This window comes from Cupressus sempervirens, chromosome 4 (assembly GCF_028749045.1).
Source record: "Cupressus sempervirens isolate cs-2001-9-10 chromosome 4, ASM2874904v1, whole genome shotgun sequence".
Classification (NCBI taxonomy): Eukaryota; Viridiplantae; Streptophyta; class Pinopsida; order Cupressales; family Cupressaceae; genus Cupressus; species Cupressus sempervirens.
Window position 1 is genome coordinate 712,893,206 of NC_143121.1, and position 16,549 is coordinate 712,909,754.

The 16,549-nt window shown below is 32.7% G+C and overlaps 2 protein-coding genes across 2 annotated transcripts; both read right to left on the minus strand.

Annotated features, from left to right (window-relative positions):
- Positions 1-834: 834 nt before the first annotated feature.
- On the minus strand, positions 835-1,683 carry LOC149563263 (uncharacterized). Its single transcript, XM_089828107.1, has 2 exons — positions 1,677-1,683; positions 835-1,463 (listed from the first exon to the last, which is right to left on the minus strand). Exons 1-2 carry the CDS (start codon positions 1,681-1,683, stop codon positions 835-837), a joined length of 636 nt encoding a protein of 211 aa, XP_089684233.1.
- Positions 1,684-1,754: 71 nt separating this feature from the next.
- LOC149563264 (uncharacterized) lies at positions 1,755-2,243 on the minus strand. Its single transcript, XM_089828108.1, has one exon. The coding sequence runs from the start codon at positions 2,241-2,243 to the stop codon at positions 1,755-1,757; it is 489 nt and encodes a 162-aa protein (XP_089684234.1).
- Between the last annotated feature and the right edge of the window lie 14,306 nt (positions 2,244-16,549).

The following is a 16,549-nucleotide window of genomic DNA, read 5'->3' on the forward strand; positions in this document are numbered from 1 at the left end:
AATATGCAATACCACCCAGACATCCTTGACTGTGTGCTTATAATCTTGTCCCATAATGGGCCTTCAATCTTGACCTAATCTATTTTAATAATATCTAAGGTATTTATCAATACCACTTATTAAATACATTCAAAGGCAAATAGGTTCCAAGTGACTAGAAATTCTAGACCATTTTCATTTATCAAAATCTTTTTACCTAGATCAAAACAAATATCATTCAATTGTTTGTCATAATTTTCTAAAATGAAATCTATTAGACATACATATTTCAAATTATAATAATCAAACATGGTTAATTTACTCTTGAAGCTAAAATTTAAATGAACAATTTCAAATAATATTTATAAATTTCAATAAATATAAATTATTATTTTGATATTACTTATTTTCTTTGTATAAATATACTCTAATTCGTTAAGGTGTTATTTCAATTATTTGGTATTAAATATCAATTAATTATAAATTTAAAGTACTATTAAATTTATTAAAATGCTAAATTTAAATAAATAAATATACATATATATAATTTTAAAACAATAAGTTAATTGTTAAATAGCTCGGAATTAATATTATTCAATTTGTTTATGTGGAAATATCAAAGCTTTATAAAATGTATTAATATAAAAATATTTTTAAATCAGTGAACCAGAGGTTTGTGCTTCCTTCCTCCTTTCATTAAAGTCACAAACAGATAGATTATTTTGTAGGTTTTGCGATGGATGGTCTAATGGCAATATAGATAAGCTAATTGCAAACCTTGTAATAACTAATAACAAAGGGAAACACGGCCCTAATGAAAACCTAGAGTTGACAAACACACATTCAAACTCAACCCTAACGAAAATAGGACATATGCCTCCTGCCATTCCTTTTGAAGTTAGCAATGGCTTCTCTGACATCATAATAGAGATAAGCCCCCTTACAGAACCCCTTCAACTTACATAGCTCAGTATCCAAACTATCCTCCTCCTCCAATGGAGTTACCAGAAACCCATTATCAGGATGATGTTTGAAAGCAGAAGCATCATAGTCCACAATCACAACATTCTTCACACTCAAATATTCCATGTTTAAATCCTTGTTCAGAACACCAATATCCTTACACAGCCAATAATCTTGGCAAGAGTCTTTGTAAAGTCTATGGTTGAGATGAAAACCAATGTCCAGTTTATCAAGAATAGGATCTGCCTGTTCCCGAGTATAACGAGTATAGAGAACAATCTCATAGTTTTGCTCCAGCTCAGCCAAAAGATTGTCCAAACTAGGCCTCTTCTTTACATAAGTCATGCAAAGCTCTCCAGAGATACGAACCGGAATAGTGAAATCATGCTTCATAAACTCCTTGCTTCTCTTCACCAAAGTGTTCATCAGCTCTAGAACAATAATTTTCTTTTGCGGTGCTATTGCATGTAATTCACGTTGATGTGCACGTAAAAACTCATACTCCAAATTGTGACAATGACCTACAAGAAAAATACACATTTGATTACATATAAATTAATTCAAGATATTACAAGATATAAGTATAAGTTAGTCTATTAATTCGAGAGATACAATGAAACCCTAATTATTAAGGATGGAGGAAAAAATTGACTACTTGAAAACTAAATGCAAAAGAATTATTAACGTTATTCCAGCACACCTATGGCCAGATATATTTTGATGGTCTCTCTCACATCGCATGACAGCGCCACGATGATGGAGAGGTCTCTTACCCGGCACAACTCTCGATCTTTCAAGTCCCCAAAAAATTGTTAGACGGGGAAGGCATTTTTCGGGTGAAGTTTATAGCTCGGTGGATTATCGTCCACAATTATGACATTTTTGAGATCTCTTTTAAGGACTTTGATGTCTTTGACATAGTTGTCTTTGTTAGAGAGGAGGCAGGAGTCTCTGTAGAGGCGGATGTCTATGTTGGCTTTGTGAATAATGTCGATTTGTAGCTTGTCGAGAATGGCGTCTGCGTATTCTTTGGTGGCTGAGGTGAATATTATTATCTCATAGTTGTTTCTTACTAGTTCTGCCATCAGAAGGTCTACTGCGGACCTCTTCTGTACGTAGTATGTGATTGTACTTGGGGCTGAGTACTCCTGATGGCCTCTCACGGAGATTGTGTACTCATATTGGGGGATGACTGTGGAGCTTGAATAAACAAGGGTGTTCTCCAGATCTAAGACTATTGTTTTCCATTTGCGCTTCTCGTTCTCGTTGCTGACCATGAGTTTGTACGATGAGTGCTCCATTTCTTAGGGTTTTGTTGTCTCAATCAATTTCAAGCTATCTTCAATGGTGGATGGGTACTCTATGCTGACATGAAACTCTGGGCTTATGTTTATATGGATCTTAATGGTGGGGTGATTAGTCGCAACCACTTCTGACTTTTTTCAATAACAATATCATCATCTTAATAATAAAAATAATAAGAATGATTTGAGCATGTTAAGAAACATATACAAAAATATATAATGCTTTGTCCTACTTAACTGTATACAACTATATTACGCTTTCTTCTCTTAATCAGGCACCCCGCCTTGATCTGGGACAGAGATTGCTGGGGTGAGAAGACAAAATTTAGTACCCATGCCATCTATTAATTTGCGAGGAGCTGGAGCACTATGGTCGCATTATGAAGATGAATTTTTATATCCTCTTCTTCTAGTTTATCATGTGATGTGATTAATTATTATTATTTATTATATATATATATATATATATACTCAAATACAATTAAATATACATTACTCCATTTTCTAATGAAATTTATCATTTACAATTCATATTTTACTCAAATACATGACACTTGTTTATACTCTCTTCAAATTCTATTTTATTTAATAGATGAAAATAAAACCTTGACACACTTATTGTTAGTTCCACCTATGTAGTGGAGACTTATGTTTTCACTTCATTTTCTATGAATAGTATGTCTTTATTAGCCGTTGCAATTATCTTATTTTATTTTTTATGTTTTAAATACTATTTTTTTCATTTTGATTTTCAAATATTTTTGCAACCAATTATCAACAAAAATAAAAATAACAAAATTTATTTCCCAACATTAAGTGTTTTCAATAAGATTCATAAATAAATCAATTAGACCAACTTAACGAACAATTAACTATTTTTTAAATAAATAATAATAACAAGAAGTATAAGAAATATTGTTCATCATTGACTTGTCAAATGTTTTCCATATTTTAAACTTCAACCATTGTATTGGTTTCATCAAATCCTTTAAAGATTATGTTTAATCTTGACAACTTTGATAGTATCTCAAGATGTAATAATAGTTTACAAGCCTGCAAGATGTATCTCAACATGGGAGACATTTTCTCTCAAATTCCTTTAAAAGATCTTCCAAAAATCATTCAATTAGAAAATGGTTTTTATTTATAGTTTTTTTTTATTAAAGGAGGTGGGAAGACGATCCTGAACCTATGGAACTAGAGAACATTTATGCATTGGGCCATTGCAACCAAGCCACATAAAAGACCATCAGTAACACCAACTGTTAGAGATTCACCACCAAACAAAACTTAATCAAAAATAGAGTTATAACTACTAATTCTAGAGTCTAACTAATGAGCCAAAATATTGTTGATAATCATAAAAAAAATTGAGTCTTAGAGTACTACGGATTAACATAATTTAGTTTAGACTTAACAATATTAAAACTATGTCCCAAAATTATAAGCAAGAGCATAATAACCCACACCAAAGCTAAAGAGAACAAAAAAAACATTAAAAGAAAAAGAGAAAAGGAAGCCCAAGGCCTAGAAAGCTAGGCCTTGAAGTTATATTCTCCCATTACTTGATTATGTACCTAAGATCTTCAGCCCAATTTTGAACATCCTTTGCACTTTTCATTTCTAATTGAACATTATTCTTCTACCTTCAAACTTTTTAAAGTTTTCTATGTCTAGTAACAGATAGCCTTCCACATCGTCTCTTTTGGGACCTTGCCTAAAGTGGAGATGACCACACCCATTTCAATGCAAGTGAGTGCATTATCAAATGTGTTGTTCAAAGACACCACTTTTTCATTAAGGGCTTTAATTTGGTCTTCTAGGTCATTTTTTATCTTTTGAACCTTTCCTTCCTCATTAGTAGAAATAATCTCCAAGGTTTTAATTTGTTCCTCAACAAGATTATCACATCAAGCCCTAAAATAACCTCAATATAAGCTTGCTAGGAATCCTTCTTGACCTCATTTGAGTCTTTTCTATCAGCATTGGCTTTGAATTCTTTCTCAATGGTACTATTCTCATCTTTTTTAGGTGTCTCTTTGACCTCAATATCATAGGTGTCCTCTTCATTTTTATCTTGGGTTTCCTCTTTACTTTCTTCCTTGTAATTCTTGCCCTTTTCAAAACTCAATCTCTTTGACCACCTTTCACTAAAACTAGCCTCAATATGGTACCCTCGAGCTTTCAAATTCTTTTCGCCAGAGCTTCCCTATCAGAATCCTCAGAATCCTATTTATCCACCTCAATAACTTCTCTAAGGATTTTACTTTTCATAGGGGTTTCTAGAGAGCTCTCTTTACCAATAAGACACTTACCTAAACCCAGATGATGGGAAAACACATGGTGGTAGAGGATACAAATCAAATCCTATTGAATGAGCCGATTATCTCTATTTTTAACACTATTGGCTAAAGACGAAAAATAAAATGAAAGCAATTTTTATCTTTTCACCATGTCTTATCATGTTTGGGAGTAGGAAGTGGTAGCCATGATAAGTGGTAAACCATATTTCTAAAGTAAAATAATGCATAACCCAAAGGGAAACAATTGCAAAGGGCAAGGGAGAGAAGTATGATCGCACCCATTACTAGACTTAATTCTGACTGGCTATTCAATACCTTCAAAAAAATTGTTCTTGAATTTTCTATAATCTCCTATCCCTTTCCTCTCCACCTTATCCCCTTTGCATCTCAATCTCATCACCTCGCTAATTAGTCGGGGAGTCACAAAAAACTTAACACTACCTATGGCACCTCACTCTTGTGCCAAGAATTTGGAAACTTAGTAGAAAACATGGAGTTGTGACTTTTCATCACTAAAATATAATTGCTCAACCTTGCCTTCACAAAGTAGTTCCATATTTCTTCATCCTGCAACAAATTCTTTTAGCTTCTTGGCTTGACCTATTTTAGAGGATCCCCCATAATATAAGCCTTTTAAAAACCTTGAGCTTCTTCAAAAGGAGTTTTATTAAACCTACCCTAACTTTCAATGTCTTCTACATTTTAATTATCCTCCTCACACCTCCTAAAACCAAGCAATAATAGTTAATGATAGTATAGAGGCAAAGAGAAAAATGAGAAGTGTTAGAAAATTTCACTTTTTACCACATTAATTGAGAAATCCTTGACATAAAAAATGATAGCTTTCAGACCTTTCAAATGATAGGGGTCATTATGATGCATTAAGCCACATTCCCCATTCCATAAATAGGTGTTTTACTTTCAATGATTCATTGAGGTCTCCTTAGATTTCAAAATTATTACAATATCATGTGTCATAGTCTTCCTTATTATAGATTTTTTCCACAAAAGTTTCATGATTAAAATGCAAAAGTTATCTCCACTAGATTTAGCATTAATTTTTTTTAAAAAGATGGTATTTAGAAAAAAAAAATATTCTACCAACTTTCTCACTCAACACTTTATTCATCCTTCTAACCAAATTCCACTTCTTTGAGAAATTATGAAATTGACTAAAGACACCAAATATTTTTTCCTTCTTAACATTGATATTTATGGAAAAAGAGTAATATTTTCCATTCATTCTATTTCTAGAATTGAGTGTGTCTTTGATTATTTAATACTATAGTCTTTAATTCCTCTTGACATTCAATATCAGAAACCTATCTCCAATTTTCAAAAGGAAGCCCCCAATTAGCCTTAAAATTAGTAGCTTTGTTTCCTTCTCTTAAGGTATGTCATATTATAACATCTTGGAAGGACTGGAGATGTCTTTTACAATCATCCATAAGACTCTAAATACACCATGGGCACTTAGTTTTACTAGGAATGATATCAGTTATAAGTTTTGAGTCTCCTTCCAATTCTATATTTTTAGCTTCATAGTCCTGTAAGAGTTTAACTCCATACCACATAGCAACTCCTTCAGTAAAATTGTTAGAATTAACTCTAATGTTCGTAGAATATCCCATGAGAATAAGAAAATTATTATTTCTTATGATACCACCTGCTTCTGATATGCCCAAATTTCTTTTATAACAACCATCCATGTTGCACTATCCAATTTTCTTAAGGAGGAATCCTTTTATACTACTTTATTTTCCAAATATTGTTCTAGTTTAAATTGACCAAGCTTTGTGTGGCATTCCAATTTTGTTTGATTCTTATCAGTCTAGGATATAACAAAACTTTAGGGAAGCAGACAATTATTGTTTCTCTCCCTGATAATTCTCTTACTAATATAGAAAATAGGAGGGATTTTCTTTTTCTCTTCTTTGAACATTCTATTGTTTCTTTCCTTCCATATAGACTAGGCAATAATGGGGGGAATAAGAGGCCATAGGTTTTTAAGGATAGGGTGGAGTTTAGAAGCTTTGCTGCATTATGATATAAGAAGATTGATCGATCTCATTGTCACTATATTAATTCTTGTTTCCTACAACACAAGACTCCATAGATCTCTAGTAAAGCGAAGCTGAATAAATAAATGGTCAATAGTTTCAGTGACATTCTCACATAAAACACATATGTTAGCAGAGTTGAGACCTCTTTTGTTGAGATTATCTAAAGTTAAGATTTTCTCATGAGCAACTACCCACCAGAAGCAGTTAAGTTTTGGGGCAGCAACCCAAACTTCTTTCACAAATTATAATATTCTCCCACCTATTCTATCATAGAGTAAGTAGACTTGACAAAGAAGAGATCATTGTTGTTATGTTTCCAAGTCCTTTTTTCTTCCTACATAACGTTTAATAGAGAATGGCTAGGAAACTAGCTTTTTAGAGTGCACACTTCCTCCCTTCTAATGCCAACAATTCTCCTTGACTCCCTTTGCCTCCCTTTATCTCAACCATAGGTTTTCTAAGTCAATCCATAGAACCTTTCTATTCCTCCAAGCAAGGTATTTTCTACTTTGATACCTATAATAGATTAGAGCCAATTCTGTAAGTCTTGGTTAATATTCATTTCTTGGAATGCGACACTAGTAGCCCAGGATTCACTAAAAAATAAAGTGTCTGTTCCATTACCAATACAAGGTATAGTTGTTAAGCTGGCTTCTACAAATTTTAATATTGCATGATTAAATATGTGATTTTATAACTTCTTTGGTAGTTAATTGTCTAGAATTACATTTATGGCATGTTGAAAGAGGCATTGTTCTTGCATTGTGCTTTACAAATTCATTGGTTTATTCAAACTTGTACTGAGAATAATACAAGATTTCATAGACAAAAAATCCATAAGAAGTAGGAGTTTCTCTTGGTTGGAATTGGAATTATTAATAGTTGGATAGATAAAATACTCTATTCCATAATCCTCAAACATCCTAACTTTATGGTATATGTGGATGTCTATCTATGTAAAGATAGTCCTTTCTATGCTAATAACCATGGTCTTTTCATCTTAATGTTAATGTTGAATACTATGTGTGTGTGTGTGTGTGTGTGTGTGTGTGTACGATGTTTTAGGCCAATGTTTTATTTCTATTTATGTCATATGTGAACTAGTAGGTCATCCTTGATGTTCGTAATCCACCCAACTATATATTGTATACAATTTGGGTATTTTCTAATCTTGTGCTATCTATTTGTACTATTGTGTTGTCAGAGTGAATATTTTCTATATATTTTCTACTATATTGGCTCCTTTTTATCACTATCAATTACATTTTCTTATATTCTTCAAAATTTTTCCTAATATTCAATGACATACACACACTTCCACCATATTCTATATACTTACGTATTCTATCAAATAGTTGATGTGCATCCTTAATGATTCCACTTTTCATCTACTTTGAAAGTTTCTAAGACTTATAAACATAGACCCAACACAATTTGTAGGTATATGGTCAAGCTCAACACTGACTATGTGTTCAAATTTTGTACCTCGCCAATTATGTTTGCTTTAAATATCCTTAGCTTTGCCAATAATTTGTATTTAGAAAACTTCCACATCATCATGATATAATGAGCCATTCTAATAAACAATTTAAATGACTTTTTCTATGCTTCCCATTTCTCACAACCTGAAAAGCCATTATACCATAATTTTTAATGGATGTTCCTTTTATGGCTTTTGTCAAGCAACCACCACACTTCTTTCTTGCACACATATCTACTAAAGTAACCCATGATCAATAAGGGACATGGTTGAATAGTTTAAAGTAGTGGTTATGGTTCTCCATGTTTTTTCTTTGTATAGACGAGGAATTGGCTTTAAGCTCGACACTTACAATCCTTTCTATCCACAATCTCCCATTTCTTTGAAACATTTTATGAAATAGTTAGTGTTCCTCGCTTACCATCCTATATTTTGTTGCAATATTGGATTGTTTGTAATATTGAATTGATTTTTTCCTAAACTATTCTTTCCTGTTTTTCCTGTAGCTATTTCCTTTCCTATAGCTTTATATATTTTTCACACAACTATATATGCACCTATAAAGTTTTATGTAAATACATGAATGAAAAATATTCTTCTTGATTTTTAATTTTCAAGTTGGTGTCAGAGCTTTGAAGCTTGAATCATTTTTATCCCTTCATTGATGGCCGATTTAGATTCAAAAGTATTTGAGAGCAAATATTCTCCCATTATTATTCAATCTGAAGGTTCATCGTTCAAGGCAAGGATTAAACTCGATGAAACAAACTATGATTTGTGGTCTCAAATCATGGAGATGCATATTGCTGAGAAGGAGAAACTCTCTTTCATTCATTGTAACTCATAACCACCTATCAAGAAGGATGATGGATATGAGAAGTGGTATGCAGACAATCAAAAGGTCAAAAGATGGTTGTTAATATCTATGTCTCCAGAATTATGAAGTGATACATTCACTTACCAACTACTTGAGACATTTGTAAAGTTATTTCTAAGGCTTTTTATGATGGAGTAGATGAATTGCAAATGTTTTTCTTGAATTAGGGGGATTTCTTGGGCGAACAAAATGGTAGAACACTCTCTATATACTATGGAGAATTAATCAAGATTTTTGGTGAGTTGGATCATCATGATAAAGTGATCATGAAAAATTAGTGAGCATGATGTTGAATCTTACCAAAAATTAGTTCAGCGACAAAGGGTACATATTTTTCTTGCTGGATTAGATGGTGACTTCGAACAAGTTCATGGTGAAATTTTGAGAAAGGATCCTATTCCTGAATTAGAAGCATGTTATGCATTCATCTGTCATGAATATATTTGACACACAACAATGATTGGAGAACTAGAAAAGATTGAAGCTTTAGCAATGGTGACTCAAAATTTCTAATCAGAATGGGCCTCCTCAAAACTCGATTAAGATCACTAATGGTGCTAATAAATCCACCTACAAATGCACCCATTGCAATCAAACTAGTCATACCAAAAGTCACTGTTTTGAACTTGTTAGGTATCTCGAATGGTGGGATCGTAGCCGCGATTCATTGAAGAAGAATTCCAAGAAGACATCTAGTGCATTATTTGTTGAAACAAAGACAGAGGATAATGTTTCTGGACAAATCTCGACATTAGCAACAATAATAGGTAATGGTGGCAAGTCTTTAAATAGGTCTACACTTGTTTCTAATATTGAATGAATAATTGATTCTGGTGCTACAGATCAAATGACATTTGATTCTAGATAGGTCTCATCCCTTAAACCATCCTCAAAAAAATTTGTTTCCACTACGAATGACTCTCTAACCCCAGTTATTGGAGAAGGATCCTTACCTCTCACTGATACTTTGAATCTAGATTCTATTTTAGTGGTTCTGTCTTTGGATTACAATTTTTTCTCAATTTCCCAAGTCACCACTACTTTTTGTTGTAATTTTTTGGCCCAATTTTTGTGTGTTTAAGGACATCCAAACAAGGAAAAAAATTGGTTGTGGTGTTAGGTGAGGGAAGCTGTATTACTTGGACTTGGTGTTAAAGAGTTTGGACAAATTGCATCAAGCTCTTGTGATGGGTGGCTCTGAGGGGCACAAGTAGAAATCTGAAATCTAGTTATGGCATTGACATCTAGGACATGCTTCCTTTGGTTACCTAAAGAAATTAATTCCTAGTTTATGTGCAAAATTTGATGTTTCTAGCTTCTGGTGTGGAGTTTGTGAACTTGCAAAAAGCCATCATGCTTCTTTTCCATTAACTTTGAATAAAAGTCTAGTTCCATTTATGAGATCATACATTTTAATGTTTGGGATCTGTCCAAAGTCACTACCTAGGGTGGATCACATTAGTTTGTTACTTTTATTGATGATTGTACTAGGATGACTTGGGTATGCTTAATGAAGTCTAAAAGTGATGTGAAATTGTTATTTCAAAAAAACTATACCATGATTTGTACTCAGTACAATGCACAAGTTCAAGTTCTTCGTAGTGACAATGGAGGCAAATATTTGAGTTTTGAACTTTAGTAGTATCTGGAAGCATACAGAACTATTCATCAAACTACTTATTCTAATACATCTCAGTAGAATGCGATAGCCAAGAGAAAAATTGTCACTTGTTGGAGGTTGTGTGTGGTTCTCTGATAGAAGCCCATATGCCATTAGCCTATTGGGGTGAAATGCTTACCTCTACAACATATTTGATCAACTGGCTACCCTCCAGGACTATTGATTTCCAGACACCATCCCAGGCTATCACTAAGGTGGTTGTTGCTCCAGCTGTCCCAAATTTTTCCTATAGCTATTTCCTTTCCTATAGCTTTATATATTTTTCACACAACTATATATGTACCTATACAGTTTTATGTAACTGAATGAATGAAAAATATTCTTCTTGATTTTTGATTTTCAAGTTGGTATCAGAGCTTTGAAGCTTGAATCATTTTTATCCCTTCATTGATGGCCGATTTAGATTCAAAAGTATTTTAGAGCAAATCTTCTCCCATTATTATTCAATCTGAGAAGTGGTATGCAGACAATCAAGAAGGATGATGGATATGAGAAGTGGTATGCAGACAATCAAAAGGTCAAAAGATAGTTGTTAATATCTATGTCTCCAGAATTATGAAGTGATACATTCGCTTACCCACTACTCGAGATATTTGTAAAGCTCTTTCTAAGGCTTTTTATGATGGAGTAGATGAATTGCAAATGTTTTTCTTGAATTAGAGGGCTTTCTTTGGCAAACAAAATGGTAGAACACTCTCTGTATACTATGGAGAATTAATCAAGATTTTTGGTGAGCTGGAACATCATGATAAAGTGATCATGGAAAGTGAGCATGATGTTGAATCTTACCAAAAATTACTTCAGCAACAAAGGGTACATATTTTTCTTGCTGGATTAGATGGTGACTTCGAACAAGTTCATGGTGAAATTTTGAGAAAGGATCCTATTCCTGAATTAGAAGCATGTTTTGCATTCATTTGTCATGAATATATTTGACACACAAAAATGATTGGAGAACTATAAAAGACTGAAGCTTTAGCAATGGTGACTCAAAATTGATCTAATCAGAATGGGCCTCCTAAAAAATCGCTTAAGATCACTAATGGTGCTGATAAATCCACCTACAAATGCACCCATTGCAATAAATCTAGTCATACCAAAAGTCATTGTTTTGAACTTGTTAGGTATCTAGAATGGTGGGATCATAGCTGCGATTCATGGAAGAAGAATTCCAAGAAGACATCTAGTGCATTATTTGTTGAAACAAAGATAGAGGATAATGTTGCTGGACAAATCTTGACATTAGCATCAATAATAGGTAATGGTGTCGAGCCTTTAAATAGGTCTACACTTGTTTCTAATATTGAATGAATAATTGATTCTAGTGCTACAGATCATATGACATTTTATTCTAGATAGGTGTCATCCCTTAAACCATCCTCAGAAAAAAAATTTTCCACTACGAATGGCTCTCTAACCCCAGTTATTGGAGAAGGATCCTTACCTCTCACTAATACTTTGAATCTAGATTCATATTTTAGTGGTTGTGTCTTTGGATTACAAGTTTTTGTCAATTTCCCAAATCACCACTACTTTGTGTTGTAATTTTTTTGCCCAAATTTGGTGTGTTTAAGGAAATCCAAACAAGGCAAACAATTGGTTGTGGTGTTAGGTGAGGGAAGCTATATTACTTGGACTTGGTGTCAAAGAGTTTGGACAAGTTGCATCAAGCTCTTGTGATGGATGGCTCTAAGGGGCACAAGTAGAAATCTAAAATCTAGTTATGGCATTGACATCTAGGACATGCTTCCTTTGGTTACCTGAAGAAATTATTTCCTAGTTTATGTGCAAAATTTGATGTTTCTAGCTTCTGGTGTGGAGTTTGTGAACTTGCAAAAAGCCATCATGCTTCTTTTCCATTAACTTTGAATAAAATTCTAGTTCCATCTATGATCATACATTCTAATGTTTGGGATCTGTCCAAAGTCACTACCTAGGGTGGATCACATTAGTTTGTTACTTTTATTGATGATTGTACTAGGATGACTTGGGTATGCTTAATGAAGTCTAAAAGTGATGTGAACTTGTTATTTCAAAAAATTTATAACATGATGTGTACTCAATAAAATGCACAAGTTCAAGTTCTTCGTAGTGACAATGGAGGCAAATATTTGAGTTCTGAACTTTAGTAGTATCTGGAAGCATACAAAACTATTCATCAAACTACTTATTCTAATACATCTCAGTAGAATGGGATAGCCAAGAGAAAAATTGTAACTTGTTGGAGGTTGTGTGTGGTTCTCTGATAGAAGCCCATATGCCATTAGCCTATTGGGGTGAAATGCTTACCTCTACAACATATTTGATCAACTGGGTACCCTCTAGCACTATTTATTTCTAGACACCATCCCAGGCTATCACCAAGGTGGTTGTTGCTCCAGCTATCCCAAATTTACCTCCTCACATGTTTGGTTGTTTAGCTTTTGTACACCCCCATAAGCATCATCACAACAAGTTATCTCCTCAAGCGCTGCAATGTATCTTTCTAGGATATGATACTTATCAAAAGGGGTACCAATGCTATCATCTTCCAACCCAATGAATATTTATTATGTTGGATGTAGTTTTTCATGAAGACTTGATGTATTTTTCCTTTGAGCCTGAACTTCAGAGGGAGCACCAGAAGGAAATTCAGACTCTAGACTATGATGATCACATCTTTGAAGATGTGGATGTTCACGTCTCTAAAGTTGTAAGTAGCTTAGACATCTCTAAAGATGTGGATAACACCTATGAAGATGTGGATGTTCAGATCCTTGAAGTTGTGGGTAACTTGGACATCTCTAAAGAAGGGGAACTCTCTGAAACTATTAATTAATAAGTAGGTGAAACTTTGGATCAAAGCAGTGATGAACACCCAAAAATTGAAGCAATGGGTCGACCTCCATCCGAGTCCCTCACACCACACCAATCGCTTACCAAGGATGTTCCTGAACATCTACAAAATAGCTAACTCAGCATATCACTAGAGGTATTCCTAAATCCACATATGAACTCAAACTTTCTAGTAAAGTTAAATATCCTATGAGTCATTATGTGTATAACCATTGTTTATCATAATCAAATCAGTCATTTGTAAATCAATTATCTACTATATTTATTACTAACAATGTGTAGGAATCCTTAGCCGATCCAAGGTGGAAAGATGCTATGAATGAGGAGATGAAATCATTATAGGAAAATAATACTTGGGAACTTGTTGACCATCCACCAGGAAAGAAACCAGTTGGATGTCGGTGGGTTTATACTGTTAAGTTCAAAGTAGATGGTACAATTGAACACTTTAAGGCTAGTCTGGTAGCAAAAGGGTACACCTAAACCTATGGGATCAATTATACAGAGACATTTGCACTTGTAGCTAAAATTAATACAGTACAAGTCTTGTTGTCTCTAGTTGCAAACCTAGGTTGGCCATTACAATAGTTTGATGTAAAGAACACCTTTCTACATGGAGAGTTGTCTAAAGAAGTCTACATGGAACTCCAACCCAGCTACATGATACCAGAAATACATAGTATGAAGGTGTGCAAATTAAAGAAGTCACTATATGGGTTGAAACAATCTCTGAGGACATGGTTTGGAAGATTCACAAAGTCAATGAAAGACTTTGGTTACCATCAGAGCAATTTAGACCATACTTTATTTAGAAAGAATTAGTAGGGTAAGATCACTACACTTATTATATATGTGGATGACATGATAGTTATAGGAAATGATCGTGAAGAAAGGAGGGCTCTACATGATTACTTGTTCAGAGAATTTGAAATGAAAGACCTTAGTCCCTTGAAATATTTCCTTGGGATCGAAGTGTCTCGATCTGATAAATGGATCTTTCTATCTCAAAGAAAGTATGCCTTAGACTTGTTACAGGAAATCAATATGTCAACATGTCAACCTATTGATACACCCATGGAATAAGGATTAAAGATATGTATTGAGTCTAATCAAGTACCAATTAATAAAGGTGGATCCTAGAGACTTGTAGGATGATTTATATACTTAGCACACACAAGACCAAGCCTTGCCTATGCTATTTTCTATAGTCAAGACTTCTTATCATTTTTTGTATTTAATGCAATCATTATATTTTGATAAAAATATATTGCTATGAGACAACCTAACACTTAGTTTGTGGACATTGCTTATGCTTAAAGATGAATATTTCTCATTCACTTGATAATGTGTGTCCAAGATACTCAAGAAGATCATTCACATTATATTATTTCTTCCCAAATTTGTGAAATCAACTTCTTGGAGAAGATGGACATGCATTTATTTGCAAGATACATTCTGTTTTCTTTCCCTTTCAAGGAAATAGGATTTATTTACTTCAGTCTTTGTAGGTTAGTAGGTTAGTTTAGATTCACACTTTTGAAGACATGAGATTGTTAGAATTTTTTTGTGCAAGAGAAGAATGAATTCATGACAATCTTCTATAATAGATAACAAATAACTATCTTGGTAATGGGCTAGGAGATGTTCTAGTGGGCATTTTGAAAATAGTTCACATTTCTCTCATATTTGGTATATCTATTTAATAGAACCATATCAATGGTATTTTTTACCCATAGAAAATGTAAACAAATGTGCAAATCTAAATTGAAATAACATTCTTACTTGGGGTGATTTATAACTGCAATGACACAACTCTTATATTTTTTAAGAAATGGTGGGACTCCTACTACATGCATCTCTTGTTTTGGCTAGTGTAGCCTTTCAAAATCTTCTATTACAATGACTATTTCTATTCAATTTATAGAAATTCCAATGATAGATACTTACACGAATAAATAAATAAATAAATAAATACAAAGATGTTCCTTATCATAGATATTGTATCAATAACTTCATATAATTATAGGTTGTACCCTTGTACATGTTCTTGATGAAAGCATTGGGTTTAATAGTAAATGATATGAGAATAGTTCTATGGAGAAAAAAATTATATTATTTAAATAATTATTATAAATAATGTGAAATGTGAGCCCTAGTTAAATGTGAAATGTAGACCCTAATTAAATGTGAAACGATGTGAACTATTTGAATCGAGAAGAAATTCTTATTTAGAAATTAATCATTTTCTTTGATTTTTTGTGTAGTCTACTACTATAATCTTTTCTATTTGTAAGACTATTTGGAGAAAAAAGAGATTCTTTCTATGTAAATGAAATAGTAAAAGTTAAATTGAAATATAAATCTTAGGGTTCAATGTTCATTGATGTGATGCTGAACAAGAAGAGATTCTTATTTTGGAACTAACTTTTTGTTAAGGTTTCTTTTACGGTCTATTTGTATGCTCAAACATGCAACTAGTTGAAATTTTTACCATACAAATGAAATATAAAATATAGTGTTCAATATTCAATAATGTGAGACTAATTGGAACATGATGAAATACTTTATTTAAAAATTATTTATACTCTTCAATTTCTCCAATGGTCTTCTAATATTTTCTCTTTGTAAGCCTAGTTGGAATAAGAAGAGATTCTTTATTTAAGATTTCTTTTTAAAATGTTTCTCCAATATACTCTACTAGTATAATCTTTTCTATTTATGAATCTAGCTAGAACAAGAAGAATTTATTTTTATTCTTTATGAAGAAATTTTAAATATACAAATAGAATATTAGAAATAATTTAATATATCATGAATCTTAATTCAATATCATTGACATGGAACTAGGTGGAACAAGAAGAAGAGATTTGTAGTTGGGAACTATTTATTTCTTTCTATTTCTCATAGGCTCTAGTAAAAAAAAATCCTACTATTTAGGTTTCTCTTATGACCTATTATTTGTTTTTATTGAATCTAAATTCATTTTTTTGTTTAGAGACATTTTATTATTTTTAATAATTTATTTAATTTTATCGAAGTATTATAATTTTTAAATATTTAATAA

Bases quoted from the DNA above. Each gene is read 5' to 3' on its own strand.
- LOC149563264 (XM_089828108.1), bottom strand. From the start codon at position 2,243: ATGGAGCACTCATCGTACAAACTCATGGTCAGCAACGAGAACGAGAAG.